General features: G+C 57.6%; 1 protein-coding gene across 4 annotated transcripts; it reads left to right on the forward strand.

Annotated features, from left to right (window-relative positions):
• The first annotated feature begins 885 nt into the window (after positions 1 to 885).
• Positions 886 to 26,826, forward strand: Flna (filamin A). 4 transcript variants are annotated; one of them, XM_020180129.2, is made up of 48 exons: positions 886 to 1,027; positions 4,229 to 4,717; positions 7,817 to 8,065; positions 8,163 to 8,260; positions 8,353 to 8,500; positions 9,147 to 9,265; positions 9,363 to 9,440; positions 9,532 to 9,694; positions 9,772 to 9,972; positions 10,522 to 10,659; positions 10,744 to 10,867; positions 11,057 to 11,193; positions 11,285 to 11,478; positions 11,709 to 11,822; positions 11,913 to 12,056; positions 12,781 to 12,904; positions 12,990 to 13,150; positions 13,232 to 13,322; positions 13,414 to 13,583; positions 13,827 to 13,944; positions 14,074 to 14,336; positions 14,544 to 15,141; positions 15,230 to 15,403; positions 15,484 to 15,646; positions 15,726 to 15,886; positions 15,975 to 16,145; positions 16,629 to 16,752; positions 16,838 to 16,994; positions 17,603 to 17,792; positions 17,951 to 17,974; positions 20,166 to 20,413; positions 20,523 to 20,618; positions 20,766 to 20,868; positions 20,957 to 21,097; positions 21,220 to 21,348; positions 21,553 to 21,726; positions 21,826 to 21,987; positions 22,080 to 22,283; positions 22,359 to 22,511; positions 22,636 to 22,758; positions 22,857 to 23,123; positions 23,292 to 23,429; positions 23,626 to 23,741; positions 24,260 to 24,392; positions 25,111 to 25,287; positions 25,459 to 25,677; positions 25,761 to 25,964; positions 26,307 to 26,826. In XM_020180129.2, exons 2-48 carry the CDS (start codon positions 4,345 to 4,347, stop codon positions 26,492 to 26,494), a joined length of 7,944 nt encoding a protein of 2,647 aa, XP_020035718.1. In that variant the 5' UTR covers positions 886 to 1,027; positions 4,229 to 4,344; the 3' UTR covers positions 26,495 to 26,826. The 4 variants fall into 4 exon arrangements, with proteins under 4 accessions (XP_020035718.1, XP_020035722.1, XP_020035719.1 ...); XM_020180130.2 differs by lacking the exon at positions 886 to 1,027 and adding an exon at positions 1,035 to 1,160; XM_020180131.2 differs by lacking the exon at positions 886 to 1,027 and adding an exon at positions 1,053 to 1,171.
• Positions 26,827 to 27,662: the final 836 nt, after the last annotated feature.

Raw genomic sequence — 27,662 nt, forward strand, 5'->3', positions numbered from 1 at the left:
CTGCTGGCTGGTGAAGGGACTCAAGTGATAGAATGCCTTCCTACAAACACCCAGTACCCTCAGTACTGCCAAAGCAACATGGCTCTGCTCTGTGTGGCTTCCCCACTGGCAAGTGACATTTGACTTGACTCTGAAGCTATCAGGAAATGGCCATGTAGAAGAGGAAGAGAGAGCCTGTCAGTGCCAGGGCGTGGCTGTGTCCACCAGCTCCACAGACACTAGACTTTTTGGCTGCACCCCACCACACACTGCTAGGCTTTGGGACCACACCCAGCTGCACTGAGAATTCAGTACATTTCTGCTCCTTGCTCCCAGACCAGGCTTTGCACTTAGCAGGAGGCAAATCCGTGGCAGCCAGGTGACTTGTTCATCACTGGGCTCAAGGCCCTGCAGTTCATGTTGCTTGCTGAGGCCTTGTGCATAGTAAGCACTCAGTGAACACCTACAATGGCCTGCTGCCCCCCACCCCAGGGTGCAGGATCTGACTTGTGTGGCCAGCCCAGACTTGAATGGAAATGGACGGCCACGGTGACTGTGGAAAAGGTGGCCTTAGAGCTGAGCCTTTTCAGCTCCCCTGAACTTAGTCACTCAGAGTCCTTGGGATTGGGCCTAGACTTGGGCCCCTCAGATCCCGAGCTGGAGGTGAGCCTCCCCTACCCCACACACCACGGGGCCTGGAGGCCCTCGCTGAGCGGTGAGCTCATCCTGGGGGGCGGCGTCGCCAGGCGGCCAGGGCACTCGAGCTGATGGCGTGCCCCCGCACCCCACCCTCCGCCCCCGGCTCCTGGGCGATTTTACCAATTAAGGCTTTCTCGCCGGGCCGGGCCGGGCCGGGCGCAGGGCGGGCGCGGGGCGGGGATGCAGTCAACAAGAAGGCGGGCGGCGGCGGCCCATTCGCGTGGAGGCGCGCGGTGCGCAGCGGAGGCCAGCGGAGGCCAGCGGAGCCCTCAGGCGTTGGGCGCCGGCTCGGGCGCGAAGGAGAGCCGCGCGCCACCCCGCGGTTGCCTGCCGCCCTCCGGGACAGCAGGTGAGGGCTCCACAGCCCGGGTCCACGCCTGATGGTCGCCGCGCTGCTCGCGGGCCGGGGACAGAGGTGGCGAAGGCGGGCGGAGAGGCTGGAGAATGCAGGCGCCGACGCAGCACGCCCAGGTCCAGGCCAGGTGCAACTCGGGTGTGTGGGTTTGGGGCCCAGGCATCTGGGAGTGGGTGTCCAGTGGCTGCCCTTCATAGTTTACCCACAAACCCGTGTCTATGCCCACGAATATGGTAGCCCAAAGCCATGGCGGGGGTCCCTGAGAGAGAGGGGGGAATGTCTGGGCGTTTGACAGGAGATGGGTGAGGGTGGAAGATGGATACAGGCGTGGGTGCCCGTGAACGGGTCACTACATGAGACCCTTCTTTTGTCGTATGGGATGAGGATAAGTGGAAGGACACTTCGCAGCCGGTGAGAAGGGTGAGGGAAGGGAATGGTGGGTCCGTTGCTGCTATCAGCTGCTTTGGGCACAGGAGAGCTGGCTCTTGGGGCTGTGGCAGGGCTGTGGCCAGCTAGATTTCCTGGTTGAGCCCTGAACCCTGTCTGTCTTATGCTGGCTCTGAGTGGGATGATCACCGCCATCAGAATGTAAGCGCCAGTGTTCCCAGATTCCCATGCTACCCAGGGCCAGAAAAGTAAGTAGGTGAAATCCACTGGTAGGCCCATTCTTATGTGCTCCGGGTTGCATGGTCAAGGTAGGAGCTTCGGAAATAGATGTCCTCACCTGTCACACCTGGATTCGCCTCGCCAGTCCAGGTCTCACTTTGCCAATCTGCCACTTCCTTCTGTCTTGGCGCCCCCTGGCTACACAGGTCTAGAAAAAGCTCTTTAGGGGGCTGAGGGCATGGCTCAGGTGATAGAGCACTTGCCTAGCACGTGCAAAGCCCTGAGTTCAAACCCCAATACCACCAAAAAAAAAGTCCTAAGTTAGAAAAAGGTCTTTAGGGGTTCCAGCCGAACAGCTACTGGGCTTGGGGCTGTAGTTCCCCAAGGGAGGGCCTGGCCTAGGGTCTGGGGGTGGGGGTGGGGAGGTGGGCGGGGTGTGTCTAACATCCAAGAATCTACTCCAAATAAGGGAAAATATGAAAGAGCTGGATTTTGGCTTCTTGGGGCTGCCCCATTTGGGGGCTTTGGGATGGGGCGACATCTGGTGGTGGCACTATGTCCTCCTAGGGACAAGAACCTTCTACACTCCCATTTCTTCTTTTCCCCTAAATAGCCAAAACTAGGGCTGGAAGATAAGATACCCAATTTCTGTCCTATCTACTAAAGTTGACTACTGGTCAGTTACTGCGATTCAACTTCCTTGTTGCCTGAATATTAAGGAATGAACCTAGATGACCCGGCTGGATGGCACTTGGAGAGAGAATTGATTTTTTAAATTTCATCCCTGCCTCGAATGGCACCTGGCAGGGTGGGATCTATATGGGTTTTCCCTTCACAGCTCTGTCACCTCTTCTACTAACTCTCACTGTGGTGCGTTTGGTGCAGGAGTGTATGAAAGTGGTCAGAAGAAGGGAGAGTATACCTGGGTGGGCGTTAGCACTAGAAAATGCCGTCTGATCCCTACCACTACCATTGGTGCGAAAACCGTTGGGGTTATAGGCATCCCACAAAGTGAACATGCTGACGGGTAAGAGAGATGTCCACTGGGATCACAGCCCACTGCAGGGAATGCAGACACCCAAGGCCACAGGAGAGTCAACCATATTTGGGCATGACATGCTGCTCGACCAGGAACTCCTTCTCCCACTGGTCTTAAGAAGATAAATTAATTACTGCTAGAATTAAGCAGTAGGAACAGGCCTGCCTTTCTGGAGAAAAAGACATAGGAGAAGGGAACATTCTGGAGAGGGGAGGTACAGATGACTGAGAGAAAAGGGAGTCCAGCCTGGGGAAGAAGCCATAGGTAGGCTAACTTTTCTTGACTAAGCAGGGTGGCAGTGAGTGTCCCCTACGTTCTTCTTGCTCCTGTGCCTTTGCTGGTCTCTGTGTTGGCACAGCAGCCTTTTCATCATCTCCAGAATTAGCTACCAGAAAATTAACTTTCAGTCAATAGTTTCACACTACTCTGGGAACACAGCCTGGGCAAGTGTTCCTAAGCAAGCCTTGGCAACCCCTGTTTCACCCTCCTCACCTGGCCCCCTGTCCTCAAGCCCCCTGCACGCCTGCCACTGAACTTGGAGTCCACTGAGACCCAGGTGCTCAGAGCCTGAAAAGCCTTATGGGAATCCCTGAGCAGGCCCTTCTGGTCTGGAAAGCCAACCCCCCTCTATATTCTGCTTGTCTACCTGCTGGGACATGCTAGGTTCAGGAGCTACTCCACCAGGAGAACACGCTCCTTTAGGTCCCCCAGGATCCCAGGTGGACAGAATGGTGGGTTAGGTAGGCACGCAGTGTCTGCAAGCGTCACAACGGTAGGTGCCCTTGGCCGTGCCTGTTGGTACACCCGAGCCCCTTGGAAGGCTGCTTGGTCCTGGAGTGCTGGCGGCCTCCTGGTCCAGTGCCCCACTTCCTCCTGGAGCAAGGGGGGAAGGCAGTGGGAACCAGCGGGCGCAGGTGTTCAGGCGATCACTGGGCAGAATGGGAAGGGTGGTGGAGGGCAGGGGACTGCTGGGGGTTGCGTAGGGTCCGAGTCCTGTCTGGCAGCCGCTCTCGTGGCGTTGTGCTCACAAAGCATTCTCGAAGGGTTCGCTCTTAGGATTGGGCCTTTCCCACTGCAGTTGGCCTGGGACCCTATTCCCGGAGGCGGGAGGGTGGGGGAGGAGGGCGAGGCGGGTGCAGGGGCTGGGCGGAGCCCAAGAAACTCCGGGACCCTGTCCGCACCACCCCCCGCAGGGGCCTTGGGGAAGGAAAGTCCCTTGTAAGGACGTGCCAGCTGGAGCGGAGCAATCTTGTGCCAAATACTGCTCAGCCTTTCCTTGCCTTGCTCCAGGGTGCATTTCCTGCAGTGTTAGAACGGAGATTGCGGGGTCAAGGAACCGCCTAGCCCGCCTTTGGGGCCCAAAGACCCTATGCGAAGCCCAGGAGTTGGGTTGTACCGGCGTGAGCTGGGGTCTTTGTGGAGGCATTCCAACGGGTGGGGCGGGGCGGGGCGGGCGCGGCCCGAAGCTCCACCCAGAGGCCCCGCCCCAAAGAAGCCCTGCCTCCGGCTCCGCCCTCCGTCCGCATTTAAAGGGCTCGCTCTCTCCACAGCACAACCTCTGTTCTTGGCCTCGACTCTCACGCGCCGAGGTGCCTGCTGCTTTAATTAAAGGGCCGTCCCCTCGCTGAGGCTGCAGCACCGCCCCCCCGGCTCCTCACGCCTCAAAATGAGTAGCTCCCACTCCCGCTCCAGCCAGAGCGCGGCGGGCGCGGCTCCGGGAGGGGGCGCCGACACGCGGGACGCTGAGATGCCGGCTACCGAGAAGGATCTGGCGGAGGACGCGCCGTGGAAGAAGATCCAGCAGAACACATTCACGCGCTGGTGCAACGAACACCTTAAGTGCGTGAGTAAGCGCATCGCCAATCTGCAGACTGACCTCAGCGATGGGCTGCGACTCATCGCGCTGCTGGAGGTACTCAGCCAGAAGAAGATGCACCGCAAGCACAACCAGCGACCCACCTTCCGCCAGATGCAGCTGGAAAACGTGTCGGTGGCGCTTGAGTTCCTGGACCGCGAGAGCATCAAACTTGTGTCCATCGGTGAGGACTCGGGCTGCGCGGGTGGGGGGTGTGGTGGAGCGGGGGCTTCGCGCGTCTATCCCCCCACTACGGCCCCCTCCCAGTACTCCTCCCTGACTGTGCCACAGTCACTTTTGTCCTTGGGGCCCCTCGGCCGCCTGGCTTCGCGCGGTCCTTGAGAACAAAGGCGCGCGGGCTGGCCTGCCCAGCATTCGAACCGCTACGCGCCCCCGCCCGCTGCGCCCCGCTGGCCTGCGCCCAGACTGAGCTCACATCCTCCACAGGCCGCGCCCCCACCGCTGTGCCCGTGGTGGGACAGGGCTTGGCAGGGCGGGCAAAAACCGGGCTACTGACCCCGAGTGCCGCACCCCATCCCCGAAGAGGCTGGGGCGGGGGTCGGCGGGGGAGAAAGGCAGGCTCTCTACAGCAGTTGTGAGAGGGCCCTTTGGTCTTCAGGTGCCCCTGTGGTTCTAAAGTGGAGGTTGGTGTTTGTGGATCCCATTGTCTAGGGCTCTCTCAGCTTCTGTTCTGGAAGATGCCCCCCTCCCCCAATTGGAGGTGGTTCCACAGTCCCAGCTCCCAGTTTAGGCTGCCCGTCCCTCTCCCCGGAAGCATAGTTGGCAAAACTGCACCCGAAGCTAATTGGGCTTGGTTGAGTGAGCAGACCTGTCTTGTCTGCTTAGACAAACTCTCGCTTCCCTTGGTTTTTCTGCATTTGGACTACTGGAGTTGGTTTAAGGTGCTCCAGCCTTAAGGTGCTCCAGCGTGCACTCGGCTCACTGCCAGACCCGTGTCCTTGTCACTGGACTGGACTGGAGAGGCTGGCATTGGCCAGGCCTACTGCAGCATCCCAGGCCTTCTTAAAGTAGGGGGTGCTCGAGGACAGGCACTTGAACTGGTGACTTGGGGAATGTGGACCAAGAAGAGTAAGAAGGGGGAACGAACCTTTTCTTCATGGTCAAAAAGAGCCTTCCAGTTATCCTTATGGCCTTGGACTGGTAGATGCTGAGCCCAAAAAAGCGAAGGGACCAAGACAGGGTTCTCTTGGCTACTCAGAAAGCAGGTTCCGGGAGCCCAGTTCTTTCTTTGGAATGCCAGTGGAGGTATGGAGGCCCACCCCCCAGTCCCAGCCTCAGTCTAGCCAAGCTGAGTCATTTCTGAGTCTGGGGGGGGTAACCGGATGTGGGGAGGCAGGCCACACCCCAGCTCTTTGGGGGGGGTCTCCTCCCTCCTCCCTTCTCCCCTCCTTCTTGTGAGCTGGCTGGAGCAGGCCTAGTTCCCAGAGCTTTGCCATATAAGGCAAAAAAATGTTGGAAAGCAGCAGTGATTAGGGGAGGGAGGGGGCTGGCTGGCCCAGGGGCTGGGGAAAGGGGGTGGGATGGGGCGGGGCCATCTAACCAGGCAGTCTCCCAGCTCCAGGCCCTGGTCCTCCCCTCCCTCTTGGAGGGGGAAGGGGCTGGCATAGGCCTGCTTGATATGGACCAGGGGAGGGCCCTGCCTTACTTACCAGGGCTGGTGAGCCTAGCCTTGCTCTACCTCTTCCCCTTGGAGGTCACTGAGGAACCAAGGCCTCCTGAGGGCTCTTGTGCTGCACCCAGGACTTTGGGGTGGGGTGGGGTCCTGGTGGGAAACCCCTGCAGATCTTGTGGCCTTGGTTTTCTCTGAACCTCCCCTCCCTATTTTCCCACCATTTGGGGGCAGTGAGGAGCAGCCATGAGGGGCCAGAACCAACCTGTTTGGGAACAGGGGAGGTTGCTCTGCTTTGAAGGGCTCAGTTGGTCCTCCAGGTGCTGTCCCCTGGACTGGGAGGCCACCTGCCGTTGATGGCCCTTCAAAGGGTGTCTGTCTCATCTTTGTGGCCCTTCCGCAGTTGACTCACTAGACAAGTATTCTCTGATTACAGGGAAGGCCAGCAGGGTTTCCAAAGATGAGCTCTTAGAAACCCCAGCCCACTCCCAGCCACCCACCCTTGAGGCAGCTTTGGGTGGGGCTCAGAATGGTTTCCATGGTTATGGGTGTTCAGGGTGCCCGCCCTAACCACTTCCCCTGTGGTGAGCCTGGTGGCTGCCTGAGACATATAGGCCCGTTAGGTAGCAAGTGGGGCGGGTGGTTGGTGGCAGCTGAGCAGGTTCTGCTGAAGCAGCGGGACATGCAAACCCCACCCAAGGCCTCTGCCTTACAAACTGTCAAGCAGGCCCTGGGCACCAGACTGAGGCTCACCCAGCCCCACCCTACTCTTCCTCTTCCTCCAGCTGGGCAAGCGGGGCCCCACAATGTCTCCTGCTCTGTCACTCCAGCAGTTCCCTGCAGGCCCCAATGAGTCAGGACCATGAAGTCCAACCGCTTGTTCCTTCAGGCCCTGACCCTCCCCCAAGCCAGCTCTGTAGCCACCTCCTGCTGCCTCTTGACTCCTAACTTGGCTGGGGGATACAAGGAAGTGGGGAGGGGTGGGGTTCACACCCCTTCACCCAAGGGTCCTTACCCAACGCCTCCACTTCCCTTGCCTTCCACCCCACCACCCCCACGCCTGGAACAGCGGTTACATTTCCCAACATCCCTTTGCCAACCTGGCCTTCCTCTTCCTCAGTCCCAGCCCAACTTGAGGTCCAGAGTTCTGGTTTGTAGGCCAGCTGAGGCTGGGCTACTCCTCCTGGTTCCCAGAGATCTCTGGAGATGGGAGAGGGAAGTCTGTACCTCAGTAGCTGCAAAGCATTCATCTCAGTCACTCTCCAGAGCTGCCCTGTGTGGGGCATATCCTGGCTCTTTCTGCAGCTAGGTCAGTCTTCTGCCTTTCCTCTGGGCCCAGGGACTGCTGCCAGTCCTCTTATTGCACTATATTGTCATTGTGCATCTATGGGTGCCTTTCCTCCCCCTCAGAAGTCTCTTTTCCCTCTGAACATCCCCTTGTGTCCTCCATAGAGGTTCTGAGTAGAGGGTGCCTGATCCACACCCCACCCCTAGCTGGGAGGGGGCCTCTCCCTCCTAACTGGGCCTCCCTGTGCTGCCAGACCCTGGCCCCCACTGTCCGGGAGTGGCCTGACTCCTTGTCTGTGGGCGCCTTCCTGCAAAGTCACAGGGAGAATCTGTGCTATCCAGTGCTGCCACTCCTTTGCCCCACAGACAGCAAGGCCATCGTGGACGGAAACTTGAAGCTGATCTTGGGCCTCATCTGGACTCTGATCCTGCACTATTCCATATCCATGCCCATGTGGGATGAGGAGGAGGATGAGGAGGCCAAAAAGCAGACACCCAAGCAGAGGCTCCTAGGCTGGATCCAGAACAAGCTGCCACAGCTGCCCATCACCAACTTCAGTCGGGACTGGCAGAGTGGTCGGGCCCTGGGTGCGCTTGTTGACAGCTGTGCCCCAGGTGAGGAGGCACAGAAGTAGGGGATACTGGGCTGAGGCTGTCTGGGTGACCTGGAACATGGCCCCAGACTCACTACACAGCCATCCTTGTGTTGCAGGCCTGTGTCCTGACTGGGACTCCTGGGATGCCAGCAAGCCTGTGAACAATGCCCGGGAAGCCATGCAGCAAGCCGATGACTGGCTGGGCATCCCTCAGGTATGCCTCCCGTCTGGCCCTGCCCAAGGCTGTGTGGGGCCACTTCCACAGTGAGGAGAGGCCCAATGGCCCCTGCCTTTTGCCTGTGACAGGTGATCACTCCCGAGGAGATTGTGGATCCCAATGTGGATGAGCATTCTGTCATGACCTACCTGTCCCAGTTCCCCAAGGCCAAGCTGAAGCCCGGGGCTCCCCTGCGGCCCAAACTGAACCCAAAGAAAGCCCGAGCCTACGGACCAGGTGAGGGAGCCTGGCCAGGGTTGCTCCTGGGAGTGCACTGACATCCTCCTCATGGGATAGTGTCCTCTCTGAACTTGAAGGTTCCAAGGGGTCCCGAGTCACGGGGCAGCTAGGTGAGCAAATAACCTCTCAGGGGAATGGCTCACAACAGTTCAAGAACTGGTCACTTGACAAGAGATTGCCAGTAAGTTCCTCAAGCTCCAGTGGGGAAGCCTCCTCAGGGAGGGAGGACCCAGCGGGTTGATTTTCTATAATGGGACATGAACCATTTGGGGATCACACAGCAGCAAGGGCTCAGGCAAGGAGTTGGGTAGTCACACTAGTGCGACAAACTAGCATGTTGCAGAAAGCAGGCATAGGCTTGTTCAAGTGACAAGAGCACAGCCAGGTCTCTAGGACAGGCTCAGTGTACTGGGGTTATCATTGAACAAACTTGTCCAGTTGTAATGAGCCTGGTTTCGGGGGACTGGCAATGAGGGGAATTGAGCCCGCAGAGTGACAGGGGCTCTATAATGCTTTGTCCTTGGTACTCCTGAAGGGCCAGAGGCTCTTTCTGCCTGTCTGAGTGTCTGGGGACCAGGGAATAGAGGGTAAGGCTGTGGCTCTAACCGCTGGCCCATGGCTTCCTCACCCTCTCCCCTGACAGGAATCGAGCCTACAGGCAATATGGTGAAGAAGCGGGCAGAATTCACTGTGGAGACTCGAAGTGCCGGCCAGGGAGAGGTGCTGGTGTATGTAGAGGACCCAGCTGGACACCAGGAAGAGGTAGGGTTACACCCTGGTGGGGCAGAACTCCGCTATGCCCCTTTTGGAGGGGAGGGGCTGCTCTTAACAAAGGCTCATGGACTTCCTCCCACCACAGGCAAAAGTGACTGCCAATAATGACAAGAACCGTACCTTCTCTGTCTGGTATGTCCCGGAGGTGACAGGGACTCACAAGGTGAGCATTCAGCTGGCAGGGAAACTGGTAGTCATGGGCAGTGGCTAGAGGGCCCAACCCTGCCCTCACAGCCCGCCCCTCTTGGGAACAGGTGACTGTGCTCTTTGCTGGCCAGCATATTGCCAAGAGCCCCTTTGAGGTGTATGTGGACAAGTCACAGGGTGATGCCAGCAAAGTGACTGCCCAGGGCCCTGGCCTGGAGCCCAGTGGTAACATCGCTAACAAGACCACCTACTTTGAGATCTTCACCGCAGGTGAGGCTGCTGAGATCCAGCTGGCCTGAGGGACAGGCATGCTGGAGCCCAGGAGCTAAGCCTGTGCCTTGTGGCAGGAGCTGGCACAGGCGAGGTGGAGGTCGTCATCCAGGACCCTGCAGGACAGAAAGGCACAGTGGAGCCTCAGCTGGAAGCCCGGGGTGACAGCACTTATCGATGCAGTTACCAGCCCACCAAGGAGGGCGTCCACACTGTGCATGTCACCTTCGCTGGTGTGCCCATCCCTCGCAGCCCCTACACTGTCACTGTTGGCCAAGGTAGGCCCAGCCCTGGATGCCCCCACTGTGGTGCTGTGACCTGGGCCTCCTGTGGGAGGGGGAGGCTATTTGGGGCCCGTCCCACGCCAGCCCTACCCGGGTGCCCCAATCTCTGAGCTTCCACTGTCTGGGCATGTACTGTCTTTCCTTCCTTGCTGGGACCCTTCTCCTCCTCTCCTCGTCCTTCTCCATCTCTCCTCTCCATGCTTTTACCTTCGGAAGAGCTCGTTCCAGCTGTCTAGAAACCTGCTGCTCTCTGCTCTGCTCACAGGGTCAACGGTACTTGGATCCATCTTCCTCTTGGAGGGGAGGGGTGGTGGGAGTCTGTGGGCTGGTGTGTAGCAGGTGGGAGAAAGCCTGCCGTGTCCTGGCTTGGGATGCAGGTCCTGGGGTCACAGCCTGTTCCAGTTCTTTCTTGCATGTGCCTCACCAGCCTATTGGGCCAAGCTCTGAGGGACTCTCCAATCCTAACAGCCTGGCCCTGTGGGTAGCAAGGGAGGGGTACCCAGGTCCAGCTCCTAGCAGCTCAGCTGGCCCCTCTGCCCACAGCCTGTAACCCAGCTGCCTGCCGGGCTGTTGGCCGGGGCCTCCAGCCTAAAGGTGTACGGGTGAAGGAGACAGCTGACTTCAAGGTGTACACAAAGGGCGCTGGCAGCGGGGAGCTGAAGGTCACTGTAAAGGGACCCAGTAAGTTGGTCTAGGGCCAGGGCTGGGTGATGGCAGCCCTTGGGGTCACTGCTGGGCAGACCTGAGCTTCCTATTTTTTGGCAGAGGGTGAGGAGCGTGTGAAGCAGAAGGACCTGGGGGATGGCGTGTATGGCTTTGAGTATTACCCCACAGTTCCTGGCACATACACTGTCACCATCACATGGGGTGGCCAGAATATCGGACGCAGGTGAGACCTTAGGCATTTCCCCTCCCCACTGCCCTGCTGCCTGGCATGCCCTGAATCCTTCTATCCCCCTGTCTGGTGATGAGGGGCCAGCTGGCTCTTCCTGTGTGGCCCACCACTGCTGGGTACAGGATGGCTCCAATGCAGGGCGGTGTCTCTCCATGCTCTCCTGTGTGACTCTCCCACTTGCAGTCCCTTCGAAGTGAAAGTAGGCACTGAGTGTGGCAATCAGAAGGTACGGGCCTGGGGCCCTGGGCTGGAGGGCGGCGTTGTTGGAAAGTCAGCAGACTTCGTGGTAGAGGCCATTGGGGACGACGTGGGCACTCTGGGTAAGTTGGAGGCTTCATTGTGGGCCCCTGGGGCAGAGGGCAGCCCACCCTCAGGCTCCAGGGCACCAATGGGACTGGTGGCTGTTGTCAGGGTTCTCGGTGGAAGGTCCATCACAGGCCAAGATCGAATGTGACGACAAGGGCGATGGCTCCTGTGATGTTCGTTACTGGCCCCAGGAGGCTGGCGAGTATGCTGTTCACGTGCTGTGCAACAGTGAGGACATCCGCCTCAGCCCCTTCATGGCTGATATCCGTGATGCGCCCCAGGACTTTTATCCAGACAGGGTAAGGGGCACACAGCACTGGCCTCAGCCTTGGTCTCCTGCTTCTGCCTGGGAAGTCAGCTGGGGGTGGGCATAGCCCTGTCTGACCAGCCGGGCTGGGGTCCTAGACCCAGGCCCTGGGCTGCTATCTGCAGCACCATGCTCCTTGCCACTCTGGTTCCTGGCCACCTTGCCTTGCTTGGGGTTTTGGTGCCTTGACTTGGTCTCCTGAGATCTGGGCTCTCTTACCAGGTGAAGGCGCGTGGGCCTGGATTGGAGAAGACTGGTGTGGCTGTTAACAAGCCAGCAGAGTTCACTGTAGATGCCAAGCACGGCGGGAAGGCCCCTCTCCGGGTCCAAGTCCAGGTGGGGTGCTACCCATGCTGGAGGCAGGGCAGGCAGGCACCCAGACCTGGGCGCTAACCATTAGGCTGCCTGCTTCTGCCTGCCTTGTAGGACAATGAAGGCTGCCCTGTGGAGGCATCCGTCAAGGACAATGGCAATGGCACTTACAGCTGTTCCTATGTGCCCAGGAAACCAGTGAAGCACACAGCCATGGTATCTTGGGGAGGTGTCAGCATCCCCAACAGCCCCTTCCGGGTAAGCCAGTCCACATACCCATCTCCCTAGAGCTCCTGCTTTGTTTCTTGGACAAGTCTTTATAAGTTAGAATTGGCATACTGTGTGGTTTACCCCTTTAAAGTGGACAATTCAGTGACTTTCAGTACATTCCGAGTTGTCCAGTCATCACCACAATCTTAAGTTTAGGACATTTTTGTCATCCTCAAAGAAATTCCCACTCTTCCAACCCGCCCTTCTCCCAGCCCCTGGCAACCACTAATCTTCATTCTGTCTCTATGGATTTGCCTCCTCTGGGCCTCTCATATAGATGGAATTACGCACTGTGTAGCCGTTCGTGTCTGGCTCCTTTCATTGAGCATCACGCTAAGGTTTGTCCACGTCAGCATGTATCGGTGCTTCATTCCTGCTTAGGGCTGAATAATACCACTGTATGGAGGGACAGCGTTGTGTTTGTCCATCCATTCTATGGACCTGTAAGAATGTGTTCACTTTGGGGCTGTTGTGAAACAGCCCTGCTAGGAACATCAGGCTGGGTACAGCGTTTATGTGGACTGAGTTTTCCATTTCTCTCGGGCAGTAAGCTAGGAGTGGAAGCAGAGCATCACATGGTCGCTCTGTTTGAGGAACTGCTCCATGGTTCCCAAGGCAGGTGTGCTATTTTGCCTGTTTACCAGCAGTAGCTGAGGGAGCTTCTGCCTCTGAAGGCTTGCTGTGCCCTTGCACTTGCCCCTGTGTCTTACAGGTGAATGTGGGAGCTGGCAGCCATCCAAACAAAGTCAAGGTGTATGGCCCAGGAGTGGCCAAGACAGGGCTCAAGGCCCATGAACCTACTTACTTTACTGTGGACTGTACAGAGGCTGGCCAGGGTAAGGCCCAGCCCTGGGTGGAAAGACAGGTGGTATGGGGTCTCCCCACAAAGTCCCAGCCTCTGCTCCTTCCACCTAACCACAGGTGATGTCAGCATCGGCATCAAGTGTGCCCCTGGAGTGGTGGGTCCCACTGAGGCTGACATCGACTTCGATATCATCCGTAATGACAATGACACCTTCACAGTGAAATACACGCCCCGCGGGGCTGGTAGTTACACCATCATGGTCCTTTTTGCTGACCAGGTAGGTGCTACTGCTCGTGGTCCCTAGACTGCTAGGTGTTGGCAGCACTGTTCTCAGCCCTTCTCCTCCTACCACCTACAGGCCACCCCCACCAGCCCCATCCGGGTCAAGGTGGAGCCCTCCCATGATGCCAGCAAGGTGAAGGCTGAGGGTCCTGGCCTCAGTCGCACTGGTAAGGACGAGTGTCCTGTGGGAAGTTGAGAGGTAGCGAGGGTGAAGGATGCAGAGCAAGGTTCTCCTGTGTGGTTGCCATGTCTCCTCAGGTGTTGAGCTTGGCAAACCGACCCATTTCACTGTCAATGCCAAAGCTGCTGGCAAAGGCAAGCTGGACGTCCAGTTCTCAGGGCTGGCCAAGGGGGATGCTGTGCGAGACGTGGACATCATCGACCACCATGATAACACCTACACAGTCAAATACACTCCTGTGCAGCAGGTAGCCATCCCTGCAGCCATACTCTCCACTATAGCCATTGAGTCTGGGCCTCCTTACATGGTGGGCTAGGTAGGCTGCTCCAAGGAGCTTCCTGCCAAGTCTGATTTCTCTCCTGGGAGGGAGGTTGAGGGGCAAAGCAGGTATCTCTGAACCCCCTATCCCCCATGTTCCAAGTGGGATGGCTGTAAGCCAGGGAGACCAGGCTCCTGCCTGATGACTCTTACCCTTCTGCACCCATCTCAGGGCCCTGTAGGCGTCAATGTCACTTATGGAGGGGATCCCATCCCCAAGAGCCCCTTCTCAGTAGGAGTGTCTCCAAGCCTGGACCTCAGCAAGATCAAGGTGTCTGGCCTGGGAGAAAGTAAGTAGTTGGCACTTGTCATGGTCACTAAGGACTCCCCAACCCTGCCCAGCCAGAGTCTTGCCCCAGGGCCTGCCTAAATTAGATGTCATGGTGGTCTTTTTTTCCCTCCTCTTACCATCTCAACAGAAGTGGATGTCGGCAAGGACCAGGAGTTCACAGTGAAGTCAAAGGGTGCTGGTGGCCAAGGCAAAGTGGCATCCAAGATTGTGGGTCCCTCAGGTGCAGCGGTACCCTGCAAGGTGGAACCAGGCCTGGGGGCTGACAATAGTGTGGTGCGCTTTGTGCCCCGTGAGGAGGGGCCCTATGAGGTGGAGGTGACCTATGATGGCGTACCTGTGCCTGGCAGCCCGTTTCCTCTGGAAGCTGTAGCTCCCACCAAGCCTAGCAAGGTAATTGGGTTTGGGAGGCCTTTAGGGTGGAGTCTTTACCCTTTGTTACTTTTGTCCTTATGATTGACTGATGGCCTAGCAGCCTGAGCCTGCTCATGTCCCTGTTTGGGGGGTGAGGAGGGGAAAGCCAGGGCAAAAGAAAAGGCTTTAGATGGAGGGTTGGGCTGGAGGTAGCATGGTCTCAGCCCCTGAACCTCCCTTCCTCAGGTGAAGGCGTTTGGGCCAGGGCTGCAGGGAGGAAGTGCAGGCTCCCCTGCCCGCTTCACCATCGACACCAAGGGTGCTGGCACAGGTGGCCTGGGCCTGACAGTGGAAGGCCCCTGTGAGGCACAGCTTGAGTGCCTGGACAACGGAGATGGCACATGCTCTGTGTCCTATGTGCCCACTGAGCCTGGAGACTACAACATCAACATCCTTTTTGCTGACACCCACATTCCTGGCTCCCCGTTCAAGGCCCACGTGGTTCCCTGTTTTGATGCATCCAAGGTCAAGTGCTCAGGCCCTGGGCTGGAGCGGGCCACTGCTGGTGAGGTTGGCCAGTTCCAGGTGGACTGCTCAAGTGCAGGTAGTGCAGAGTTGACCATTGAGATCTGCTCTGAGGCGGGGCTGCCAGCAGAGGTGTACATCCAGGACCATGGGGATGGCACACATACCATCACCTACATTCCTCTCTGCCCTGGGGCCTACACTGTCACCATCAAGTATGGCGGCCAGCCTGTGCCCAACTTCCCCAGCAAGCTGCAGGTAGAGCCTGCTGTGGACACCTCAGGCATCCAGTGCTATGGGCCTGGGATTGAGGGCCAAGGTAAGGAGGCCTGTTATGGGGATACGTGGAGGTGGTGTGTAGAGCCAGGGTCACTAGGGCCCAGCCTCCTCACTGTGTCCCTGTCCAGGTGTCTTCCGAGAGGCCACCACTGAGTTTAGTGTGGATGCCCGGGCTCTGACACAGACCGGAGGGCCACACGTCAAGGCCCGTGTGGCCAACCCCTCAGGCAACCTGACTGAGACTTATGTGCAGGACTGTGGTGACGGCACATATAAAGTGGAATATACGCCATATGAGGAAGGTACATGCTGGCACTCCCTTGAGCAAGGCAGGGGGCAGGTGGGGCAGCCCGGGCTACTCTTGACTTGGCCTCTCCTGTAGGACTCCACTCTGTGGATGTGACCTATGATGGCAGCCCTGTGCCTAGCAGCCCCTTCCAGGTGCCTGTGACGGAGGGCTGCGACCCCTCCCGGGTTCGTGTCCATGGGCCGGGCATCCAAAGTGGTACCACCAACAAACCCAACAAGTTCACAGTGGAGACCAGGTAAATGAGCCACCAGGGAGGCAGGGGTACCCAGTGGGCTCGGAATCCGGGGAATGACAAGGCTGTCCATTTGGAACAGGGGAGCTGGCACAGGTGGCCTGGGCCTAGCCGTAGAGGGCCCCTCTGAGGCAAAGATGTCCTGCATGGATAACAAAGATGGCAGCTGCTCCGTGGAGTACATTCCCTATGAGGCCGGCACCTATAGCCTTAACGTCACCTATGGTGGTCACCAAGTGCCAGGTGAGGAGATGATGGCCAGGGAAGGTCTAGGACTGCCTCATCCTCACTCAGTCTTATACAGCTGCTGTTCTTCTGCTCCAACCTCCAGGTAGTCCCTTCAAGGTCCCTGTACATGACGTGACAGATGCATCCAAAGTTAAGTGCTCTGGGCCTGGCCTGAGCCCAGGCATGGTCCGAGCCAACCTCCCTCAGTCCTTCCAGGTGGACACAAGCAAGGCCGGGGTGGCCCCACTGCAGGTCAAAGTGCAGGGACCCAAAGGTGAGCGTTCACACACCTGGGAGCAGGGAGGTCAGGGAGGCAGCCTCTGCTTTGAGGGGTGGAGAAAGACACTGGAGGCCTAGCATGTAGGGGCTGGGGCAGGTATGAAGGCAGTTGGTAGAAGAGCTTTAGGTGACTATAGAGCCAGGTGGAAACCTGGAGGGGCTCGAGGCGTTGCTCAACTGGTAGAGCACCTGCCTATCAAATGTGAAGTTCTGAGTTCAAATCCTAGAACTCCCCCCCCCCTGGCAAAAAAAAGAAACCTGGAGGAGGGTAGAATAGACAGCACTTGGCCACTGAACAGATGTGGCAGGAGGGAGGGCAGGCAAGAGTTCAAGGTGGTACCCATAGATGACTTTATACTACAGGGGCTTGGGATCCTTCCTGGGGCTGGGCGGGTAAGAACATGGTGAGTCCTGGCCATCCAGTGGGATGGGGGTAGGAGCCCAGTAAGGCCACCTAAAGTGCTGTCACTGGGGCCAGGCCTGGTAGAGCCAGTGGACGTGGTGGACAACGCAGATGGTACCCAGACTGTCAACTATGTTCCCAGCCGAGAAGGGCCCTACAGCATCTCAGTGCTATATGGGGAGGAAGAAGTACCCCGGAGGTAAGAAGCAGGGCCCATTACCTGTAGTGGGGGCAAGCTGGGTGCTGAGAGCTGTCTGTTCAGTCATAACACTCTGGCCCCATAGTCCCTTTAAGGTGAAGGTGCTGCCCACGCACGATGCCAGTAAGGTAAAGGCCAGTGGACCTGGACTCAACACCACTGGTGTGCCTGCCAGCCTGCCTGTGGAGTTCACCATTGATGCAAAGGATGCTGGGGAGGGTCTGCTGGCTGTTCAGATTACGGTGAGCTCACTGGCTTCCCAAGCTGCGTTGTGACTCTAGGGATGGGGAGGAGAGGCAAGGGTCAGGCCTAGGCAGTTGGAGTGTGGGGCTGCAGGTGGGGTGGTGGGCAGACCAGTCCAAGAGTCTGGTCTCCTGGGGAGCTGCACCAGCAGGACAGGGACGGGTAGGCCTCCTGCATCTGGTTTGCTAAGGTTGTGAGTATCTTAGGATGGTGGTAACACTCACTGCTGACTTCGAGCACATTACCAAAGCCTGTGATGCCTCAGTTCCCCTGCCTGTAATATTCTCATGGGGCAAGTATAAGATCACAACCTGGAGATCTCCTAGTGCTGGGGCATGACCTGGGGCCAAAGTTCAGTACCAAGCTCCTTGACCCTGCCTGTTGTCATGTGAGAATGCTGGATGTTTTACGGGTTCCATTCTGGACTCTGTGCCCATGGTGAAGTAAAGGACAGTGCCACATGCAGGCGCCATTGGAGTCACGATGATTGAGCGGTCCAGAGGCTGTCTCTGTAGCAGCAGTGTTGGTGCTCCTTCAGGAGGGCCTGAGGCAGGCCTGGACCTGGCTGGGCTTCTACCAACCTTCTCCCCTGTGCTCTGTCACACAGGACCCTGAAGGCAAGCCCAAGAAGACACATATCCAAGATAACCATGATGGCACATACACAGTGGCCTATGTGCCAGATGTGACAGGCCGCTACACAATCCTCATCAAGTATGGTGGTGATGAGATCCCCTTCTCCCCATACCGTGTCCGGGCCGTGCCCACTGGGGATGCCAGCAAGTGCACGGTCACAGGTGAGCCAGCCCACCAGTGGCCACCGCGGCGCTCGGCACGGGGCTTGGGTGTGCCTGTGTGCAAGGGCTCGCTGCTTGGGGCGGCGTGTGGGAGTGGGGGCCGCCCCCTTGAGTGACTCACCTGACCTTTCTCCTTGCTCTCTGCCCTCTCACCTCAGTGTCAATCGGAGGTCACGGGCTAGGTAAGCTGCTTGCTGGGGCCACTCCCAATGCCCCTTCTGCCCAGAGGGGCAGCTTCCTTTCCTCTTCATTGCTAATTCATTCCCAGAACAGTTCCAGCTGCAGCTCTAGGCAGGGACAGAGTGGGGGAGGGTGTGCAAGACAAGGACATGGGCTGGAGGGTTAGGGCCCAGGGAGGTTTCTGGAGCTGAGCATGAATGCTCTGGCCCTTCCCCTCTCTGGGTTTCCATTTCCCCATGAGAACTCGGGTTGCAGCTGAGAGCTTTGGGGTGAAGTGTATCCCAAGAGGCAACCCACTGGGGACTTTGGGGTCTGGGGATCTTGGCATCCAGGGAAGCACCTAGGGATGGGCAGCAGGTGCTTCTTTCTCACAAGGACTCCTGCATAGGCTGAGTGGACAAGGGGTCTCCTCTACTCAGTGGGAATCTCTAGCCCTGGTCAGATCCACAGACTTCCATCCCCACCTCCCAGGGGCCTCTGCGTCCCAGGCTGGGGGAGGTGCATGAGTGGGTGGGGCTGCCTGGTGGTGCAGCAGCGCCAGTGTCGACTGCTTGGGCGGCCAGCATGGCGGGGCCTGGCCCAGCCTCAGAGCCCCAAAGTGCACTCTGTGACCCATCTCCTTCCTCCCCTCTTTTCCTCCATCCCCCCAGCAGTGACGTTATTCAGACAGTCCCCAACCAGGCAAAGAGGGGTTTGCCTTCCCTAGCCAGGGACACCCCAGGGATGCTGAAGGCTGCAGGCTTGGCACTTGGGCAGGTGGCCAAAGAGAGTGACTGGTGGCTGGGGCTTTGTAGAGTGGGACATGGGATCTGAAATGATAGGTGTGCATAGACCAGGGGGTAGGGAAAGGCCAGAAACTGGGAGAAGCCTAATCCAAGGGCCTAGGGGGCCAAGGGGAAAGGGCAACTCAAGAGTAGCCTCAATTTCTCTGGAAATTGTGGATTGGAGGCAGGGAGCCCAGCTGGGGGTGCTTAAGTTGCTTTTGGGCAAGCCAGAAGGTTGGCTTGGGCCAGGTCGGTGGCCATGGGGGCTTCAGGTAGGAGCCTGGTTGGTATACTTTGAAGACAGCATGGCCAAGACCTGCTGACTGCCTACAGAATGGGTCGGGAAACAGGGAGTTAGTTAGGGATACGGATTAGGAGTGGGCCCAAGGCACTAGCTAGACGGCATAGGGCAATAAGCAACCAGGTCCAGAGCTAGGGGAGCTGCCTGGGCTGCGGAAACTCAGTACAGAGCCTAGTGCAGCACAATCCCTCAGCTAATAGGGTATTTGGCAGCAGGCTGGCCATAGGGGCCCTTGAACTTGGTCCTCAAGCAGGTTTGGTGTTCCCGGCTGCTTTTCTGGCGGGAGGCCGGGCTGCAGGGGTGCTCTTGCTGCCAGGCCTCACAGCCCACAGCTCCCAAGCCTCCACAGCTGAACCCTGGATCATAACGTCACTGTCCTCCCCATTCCTCGGGCACTATGGGGCCCTCGAGGCTGCTCAGATGCTCTATCCTTGCAACCCAGCAATGGTGGCTGTGGCTTGGTCCTCCTGTCCCCATCCCCTCGGTGCTGCCACTGCTCTGCCAAGCCTGCTGTGCTTCACTGCTCGGGTGCTAACCCCACTGCCTCCCTGCTCCCTGCTCCTAGTTCTTGCCTGTGCCTGGCTGCCTCTCATCATGAACCTCTGGTTGAGCGAGCATTCTCAGTTGTCAGGAAACTCCAGTTTCACTGTCAGGCCTGGGTGGGGGTAGGGAGGAGGCAAGTGTCACATCCCCCACGCTGCAGCAGGACTGCCTCACTGCGTCCACATACAGCATTGAGGCCCAGGGCCAGGCGACAGGGGTGCAAGCAGCCATGGGCCTATCCAGAGCACTGGTGTTCATCAGCATGGGCCATGATGCCAGCTGAAGCTGAGTTGGCAGAGAAGGGGGCAGCAAATTCTTGTGCTGGGGTGGCCCCTTCCTGTTCCTCCCAGGCACCTGGGTATCACCTGTTGGGCCTCTCTCAAGTAGAGGCTTGAGGTGGTGAGGAGAATTCTTCCTGCCTTCTGAGAAACCACTCGCCATCCCAGCTTGGGGGATGGGGTGTGGGGCCTGGCTTGCTTCGTGGTGGCAGTAAGAGACCTGGATGGGTGGCAGGCTGATGGGAGCAGTCTGAATATCAGGCTCACCTGCTGGCCCCCCCTTTGGGGACCTGCCCTGCCCTACCAGGTGCTGGCATCGGCCCCACCATCCAGATTGGGGAGGAGACAGTGATCACTGTGGACACGAAGGCAGCAGGCAAAGGCAAGGTGACCTGCACTGTGTGCACCCCTGACGGCTCAGAAGTAGACGTGGATGTGGTAGAGAATGAGGATGGCACCTTCGACATCTTCTACACAGCCCCACAACCGGGCAAATACGTCATCTGTGTGCGCTTTGGTGGCGAGCATGTGCCCAACAGCCCCTTCCAAGTGACAGTGAGAAGGGGCCAGGGATGGGTGGCAGGGGGATCTGGGAAGTTCTTAGCCTGTTATCTGTGCCCCTTTGTGATGTCAAAGTCTCCAGCTCTTCCACTTTGCTCTCCAGGCATTGGCTGGAGATCAGTCCACAGTGCAGCCCCCATTACGGCCTCAGCAGCTGGCTCCACAGTACACCTATGCCCAGGGTGGCCAGCAGACCTGGGTAAGGCCTGACCCACCTCCTGGATTTCCCAGCTCAGGACACATGGGGTTGGCAGCTGCATGTCTCATGAAGCCATTCTACAACATGTGTGGAAGAACCCCAAATTCTCCTATAGTCCCTCACTTGATTCCTCTGTCTCCACTGCAGGTCCCAGAGAGGCCCATGGTGGGTGTTAATGGACTGGATGTGACTAGCCTGAGGCCATTTGACCTTGTCATCCCCTTCACCATCAAGAAGGGCGAGATCACTGGTGAGCTGGGGCTAGGAAGAAACTCAGGAGCCAAGGAGGCCAGGGTGTGTCAATGGGCTGCCCTGACCCCGGATCCACTGCTTTGCAGGGGAGGTTCGGATGCCCTCAGGGAAGGTGGCACAGCCCTCCATCACCGACAACAAGGATGGTACTGTGACTGTGCGCTATGCACCCAGTGAGGCTGGCCTACATGAGATGGACATCCGCTATGACAACATGCACATCCCAGGTAGGCCCACTGCCTCTGCCCACCCCGCCCATGCTACTGCTGCTACCATCTCACCAGAGGGATGGGGGGGTGGGAGGAGGACATGAGGCTGACATTCCCTGTGGCCCCTATTCCTACCTCAGGAAGCCCGTTGCAGTTCTATGTGGATTATGTCAACTGTGGCCACGTCACTGCCTATGGCCCTGGCCTTACCCATGGAGTAGTCAACAAACCTGCCACCTTCACTGTCAACACCAAGGATGCAGGAGAGGGTGAGGAGCAGCTCTAGGCTTAACCTGTTCTCTGCATCTGAGGTGTCCTCACCTGGCTGAGGGCTGGGCATGGGAGATACTCCTGATTGGGTCTCCATACTCTGCATCTTTGGCCTCAGCTCAGCCATCAGGTCTCTTCATTGGTGCAGACCCAGCATTGTGTCCCTGGGCACAGTTCCCAATCTCACCTGTGACTCTTTCCAGGAGGCTTATCGCTGGCCATCGAGGGTCCATCCAAAGCAGAAATCAGCTGCACTGACAACCAGGATGGGACATGTAGTGTCTCCTATCTACCTGTGCTTCCTGGTGACTACAGCATCCTAGTCAAGTACAATGAGCAGCACATCCCAGGCAGCCCCTTCACTGCCAGGGTCACAGGTGGGGAGCACCAGCAGTGACAGGAACAGGCCGCAGGGTGGGCATGGTCTGTGGCTGGATGTACAGTGATGGATGACCTACCTCCCTCCCGCACACCAGGCGATGACTCCATGCGGATGTCCCACTTAAAGGTGGGCTCTGCTGCCGACATTCCCATCAACATCTCAGAAACGGACCTTAGCCTGCTGACTGCCACTGTGGTACCTCCTTCAGGCCGAGAGGAGCCCTGTCTACTGAAGCGGCTGCGTAACGGCCACGTAGGTAAGAGGCTGAGAAGGGGTCAAGGGTTTCTAGAAAGGAGGAGGGCTGTGGGTCCACACCTACTCCTATTGATGACCTTGCCCCGTGTCCAGGGATTTCATTCGTGCCCAAGGAGACTGGGGAACACCTGGTACATGTGAAGAAGAATGGCCAGCATGTGGCAAGCAGTCCCATTCCAGTGGTGATCAGCCAGTCGGAGATTGGGGATGCCAGCCGTGTGCGTGTCTCTGGCCAGGGTCTCCATGAAGGCCACACCTTTGAGCCTGCAGAGTTTATTATTGACACCCGAGATGCAGGTAGGCAGTGGTGACCTGCCAGCTGAGGCATACAGCTGTGTTTGACATCCTGGCTCATGACTGTCCATCCTATAGGTTATGGCGGGCTCAGCCTATCTATTGAAGGCCCCAGCAAGGTAGACATCAACACAGAGGACCTGGAAGATGGCACATGCAGGGTCACTTACTGCCCCACAGAACCTGGCAACTACATCATAAACATCAAGTTTGCTGACCAGCATGTTCCTGGTGAGTGCAGCAGCCACTCCTCTGCCCCCACTCCCCATTGCTTAGCAGCCCTCCTTGCCACCTCCCAGGGCCCACCTGCAGCATATAACCTGGGTGGGATATGGGTTGTGCTTTCTTCCTATAGGCAGCCCGTTCTCTGTGAAGGTGACAGGTGAGGGCCGGGTGAAAGAGAGCATTACACGCAGGCGACGAGCCCCTTCCGTGGCCAATGTTGGCAGTCACTGTGACCTCAGCTTGAAGATCCCTGGTAAGGGATTTGGGGGAGCCCAGGAGGGTTCCTGAGACAACCCTAAGCTCAGGGGTGGAGACCAGGGTCCTGTTCACTAGGCCATCTCCCACTTGCAGAAATTAGCATTCAGGACATGACAGCCCAGGTGACCAGCCCATCAGGCAAGACCCATGAGGCAGAGATTGTGGAAGGAGAAAACCATACCTATTGCATCCGATTTGTGCCTGCTGAGATGGGAATGCACACAGTTAGCGTCAAGTACAAAGGCCAGCATGTGCCTGGAAGCCCCTTCCAGTTCACTGTGGGGCCTCTGGGAGAGGGAGGAGCCCATAAAGTCCGTGCTGGAGGACCTGGCCTGGAGAGGGCTGAAGCTGGAGTGCCAGGTAGGCATGTGTGTCCACTGAGCTCTTGCTCTCTTGCATGGGCCCAGGGGAGGGATAGGGTGGAGGAAGTAGATAGCAACCATATTGCTCTTGGCCATGCTTAGAGGGGGATATGGGGGATGAGGCCAGGGGACCAGCCCTCCATGAGGACACACTGCTTTCCCACAGCTGAATTCAGCATCTGGACCAGAGAAGCTGGTGCTGGGGGCCTGGCTATTGCCGTCGAGGGCCCTAGCAAGGCTGAAATCTCCTTTGAGGACCGCAAAGATGGCTCCTGTGGTGTGGCCTATGTGGTCCAGGAGCCAGGTACTGGGGGCACTACTGGCTGGGTTGGGGGAGGTGGGGTCTGAGTGTGGGTATTGGGCCTCAAGGGCTACATAGACAGCCTCCCTTCCTTGGCTCCTAATCTCCACCCTGAGGTCCCAAAGCTACCCAAGTTGTAAGTTGGCCCTTGGGGGCACCGTGGTGCCCCAGTGCAGCCTTATGTTCTCTTCCTGTCCAGGTGACTATGAGGTCTCAGTCAAGTTCAACGAGGAGCACATCCCTGATAGCCCCTTCGTGGTGCCTGTGGCTTCTCCGTCTGGTGACGCCCGCCGCCTTACTGTTTCTAGTCTTCAGGTGAGGCACTGAGAGAAACTGCCCACCTGGGGTTCCTGGGCCCGGACAGACCAGAGCCACTGTGGACAGCAGGCCTCGGCCGTGTCGAGTGACCTCTCCAGAACAGCTCTGGGTGCCAGGCCTCTGCTCTGGCCGGGTACAGCCCACCGTGTGGAGTTTTTCTCGTGTCTCAGGTCTAAAGGCTTTGAACAGAAGCCTGTGCCCCTTGAGCACCAGGGCTGAGGTTTAAAGAGGGACAGCCTGCCAAGGCTGGGTGCTACCCACAAGGTGGGGCCACCCTCCCTTTCTGCTGTGTGTGTGTGTGTGTGTGTGACTGCTGAGCATGAGTCTGGGGAGGGGGAGCTGGGAGGTATGCCTGTGGCTTGCTGCCCTCACAAGTCAGTGGCTCTCCCTCTTTAAACCAAGTTGGACACCAGATGGGTAAGTGTGACCCTGTGGGCCTCCTGCTTCTAGGGCCCTGCTCTTCCCTTGCCCTGACCCCCAGCCACCCTGTCTAACCACATCTGCTGTGCTTCCAGGAGTCAGGGCTAAAGGTCAACCAGCCAGCCTCTTTTGCAGTCAGCCTGAATGGGGCCAAGGGGGCGATTGATGCCAAGGTGCATAGCCCCTCAGGAGCCCTGGAGGAATGCTATGTCACAGAGATTGACCAAGGTGAGAACCTATCTCTGCCCAGACATGTGTTCTGCCCCAACCAGGGACAGCAGGCCTCCCTAAGATCTGGTCAGCTGAATGGAAGCAGGCTTAGGATACAAAAGGAAAGTATAGATTTTCTAAGGAGCCAAAATGGGGCCCCAACACATGGGCCCCCTCACCTAAAGAACCCTTCCCTAGCCACAGTTGCTAGGAAGATCTTCTTTGGGAAGACCACTCAGTCTTCAGATAGAGAGATCCAAAGTCTAACCACTGGGCTCCTACCTGGTCCCGTGGCTAGGGGTATAGCACTTGTGTTACATTACACTTAGTTTTACTAGTTTCATAGCCTAGTTCTGCCGCTTCCCACCTACATGACCTAAAGCAAGTTTCTGCCTGTCTCTGAGCCCCAGTTAACCTGCAGATAATATGGCATTCATGGAAAACTTTCTAAGGAGGCAGCAAGGTGGGCATTTTGTAAAGGTCCAAATGAGCCTCAAAAGTGGGCTGCTTGGGTGTCTGAGGCTTCCAGACCTCAGCCTTCAGGATGTCTGCCAGGTGTCAGTGCCCAGCACAACCCTGGAGGAAGCAGAGGGGGGGTCCCATGGAGCTAGCTGCTGGGCTCCTGCTGGTGGCAAGGGAAACGAAGAAGACTAGTACTGAGGTTGTTCCTTGCAGATGCCATTTGCTACTTACAGAAAGGGACCCCCAGCCCACAACATGTCCTCCTTCTCCTCAGATAAGTATGCCGTGCGTTTCATCCCACGGGAGAATGGCATCTACCTGATTGATGTCAAGTTCAATGGTACCCACATCCCTGGAAGCCCTTTCAAGATCCGAGTTGGGGAGCCTGGGCATGGAGGAGACCCAGGCTTGGTGTCTGCCTATGGAGCAGGCCTGGAAGGTGGTGTCACAGGTAGGTCCATGGGTGCAACTTTGAGTATGAATGCAGCTGCTAGGGCCCTTATCTCCCAAGCTTTTGGTGACAACAGGAGGCATGTGAAAGTGACAAACCTGTGCTAGGTGGTTAAGGATAGGGAAGATTACCAGGTGAACACTGTCTGATTTCTCTCTCTCATGCTCCCAGGAAGCCCAGCTGAGTTTATCGTGAACACAAGCAATGCTGGAGCTGGTGCCCTTTCGGTGACCATTGACGGCCCCTCCAAGGTGAAGATGGATTGCCAGGAGTGCCCTGAGGGCTATCGTGTCACCTATACCCCCATGGCACCCGGCAGCTACCTCATCTCCATCAAGTATGGTGGTCCCTACCACATTGGGGGAAGCCCCTTCAAGGCCAAGGTCACAGGTGAGCCTAGGACCAGGCTGCTGGTACCCACCCAATTCCAGGCACTCCAGCCACCTCTCATACCCACCCACTCTGCCCTTTAGGCCCCCGTCTCGTCAGCAACCACAGCCTCCATGAAACATCATCAGTGTTTGTGGACTCCCTGACCAAGGCTGCTAGTGTCCCCCAGCATGGAACGCCAGGTCCCGGTCCTGCTGATGCCAGCAAGGTGGTGGCCAAGGGCCTGGGGCTGAGCAAGGCTTACACAGGCCAAAAGAGCAGCTTTACAGTAGACTGCAGCAAAGCAGGTAGGTAGCCCCGTCCCTGGCTTCCAGAAGACAAGGCCAAAAACAACAGGATGGCCAGCATCTGGGAAGTGCAGGAACTGCCTTTAGGGTGTGGCTGTCACTTGTAAAGCCACCTCCCATCTGGGCCTCTCTGCTTTCTCTGCCCCTCAAGAAAATGGCTTGGAGGAGCTAAGTTTCCTCTGCTGGCCTGGGTAGCGGGAGGGTGCTGGCAGCTCTTTGGGAAGGGCTGTCATACCAAAACAGGTGAGGGAGAGTGTATGAGATAGGGAAAAAGGGGGTCAGTACAATCATAACTGAAGGATGGGGGCTGGGGACCATGACTGAGGCCCCTTCCTACCTTAGGCAACAACATGCTGCTGGTGGGGGTACATGGCCCAAGGACACCCTGCGAAGAGATCCTGGTGAAGCATGTGGGCAGCCGACTGTACAATGTCTCCTACCTGCTCAAGGACAAAGGGGAGTACACGCTGGTGGTCAAGTGGGGTGATGAGCATATCCCTGGCAGCCCCTACCGAGTCATGGTGCCCTGAGCTTGGTGCCCATGCCAGCCAGTAGCTCCCATGGCAGGAAGTGTCCTCACACCCACCCCACTCCCCAAGCAGCCCCATCTTCCTGAGCCCTCTCCTGCCCCTCTGGCCTGCCCTGGCCACCCCCATCACTGCAATCGCCCCTGCCCTGTGCTGTGCTCACCTGCCTCTCCCGGTCTGCCTCTGGCCTCTTGGCTTTCACTTGGGCAGAGGGAGCCATTTGGTGGCAGCGCCTATCTTCTTTGGTTCTGGGAAGGGTGGGGCCCTGTACACACCACCTGCTAGTTCTCTTTCCCAGCCAAGAGGAATAAAGTTTTGCTTCTATTGTCCTGTGAGTGGCTGTAGCTTTCATGGGGGAGGGATGAAGGCCAAACTGGCAAGGGTACCAGCAGGGCAGAAGCATAGGCCCAGCACAAGCTGCTAAATTTCCAGGTTGACACTCCTAGTAGAGGGTATCTGCTTTATCTCCCACCCTCCACACACACTCTCCAGGGTGCCCCATCTACACTTGCTTCCTGTCAGCATTCTTTGATTATAATCAATGCAGAAAGAGGGGTGAGAGGTATGTGGTGCTTCCAGAATGAGGTCTAGGAAAACACAAGGCTGTAGGAGGCAAAATGCTTGGCAGGAGGGCCTATTACTGGCTGGGGTGGGGTCAGGAAGATTTCCCTGGTGGAGACAGCCAGGTAAGCAGTCTTTGAACTTACAGGAGATCCTGGCCATCTCTCAGGCACCTGGAACATGACCAAATGTTTAAACAAGGGACTATTATAAGATGATCTGCCGCAACAGACTATGGGTTCAGGGCCCCTCAGTATAAACTGGTGTCAGCAGGTGGATGCATTTGAGGCCCACTCTTAGGGAAGCACAAGGCAAGGCCCTGACCTTGATAATTGTCCCTTCTTCCTTGAGTAGCTTCTTGCAGCAGGATCACTTGGCTCCTTCTGTATCCTCTGCCCAAGGGATCCCACACTAGCCCAGTGTCTCCCACCTTGAAAAGTATCCCAACAAATGTGCTCAGTCCTACCTTCCAATGATACCTGAAGATGGCTGGGATGACCACATTGCAACCCACCCAGTCCCAGGCCAAGGGCCGCCATGGATAGCAGTGCCACTTCATTCACCTGCAGGCAAAGAACATGAGACAAGCTTTCGGGGTTAAGGTGCACCC

This window comes from Castor canadensis, chromosome X (genome assembly GCF_047511655.1).
Source record: "Castor canadensis chromosome X, mCasCan1.hap1v2, whole genome shotgun sequence".
In the NCBI taxonomy this organism is placed as follows: domain Eukaryota; kingdom Metazoa; phylum Chordata; class Mammalia; order Rodentia; family Castoridae; genus Castor; species Castor canadensis.

Coding starts and splice junctions, on each gene's coding strand:
- Flna (XM_020180129.2), top strand. CDS start 4,345: ATGAGTAGCTCCCACTCCCGCTCCAGCCAGAGCGCGGCGGGCGCGGCT. Junction 16,146..16,628: donor CAAAGTGCAGGGACCCAAAG/GTGAGCGTTCAC, acceptor CACTGGGGCCAG/GCCTGGTAGAGCCAGTGGAC. Junction 25,678..25,760: donor CTTCAAGGCCAAGGTCACAG/GTGAGCCTAGGA, acceptor TCTGCCCTTTAG/GCCCCCGTCTCGTCAGCAAC.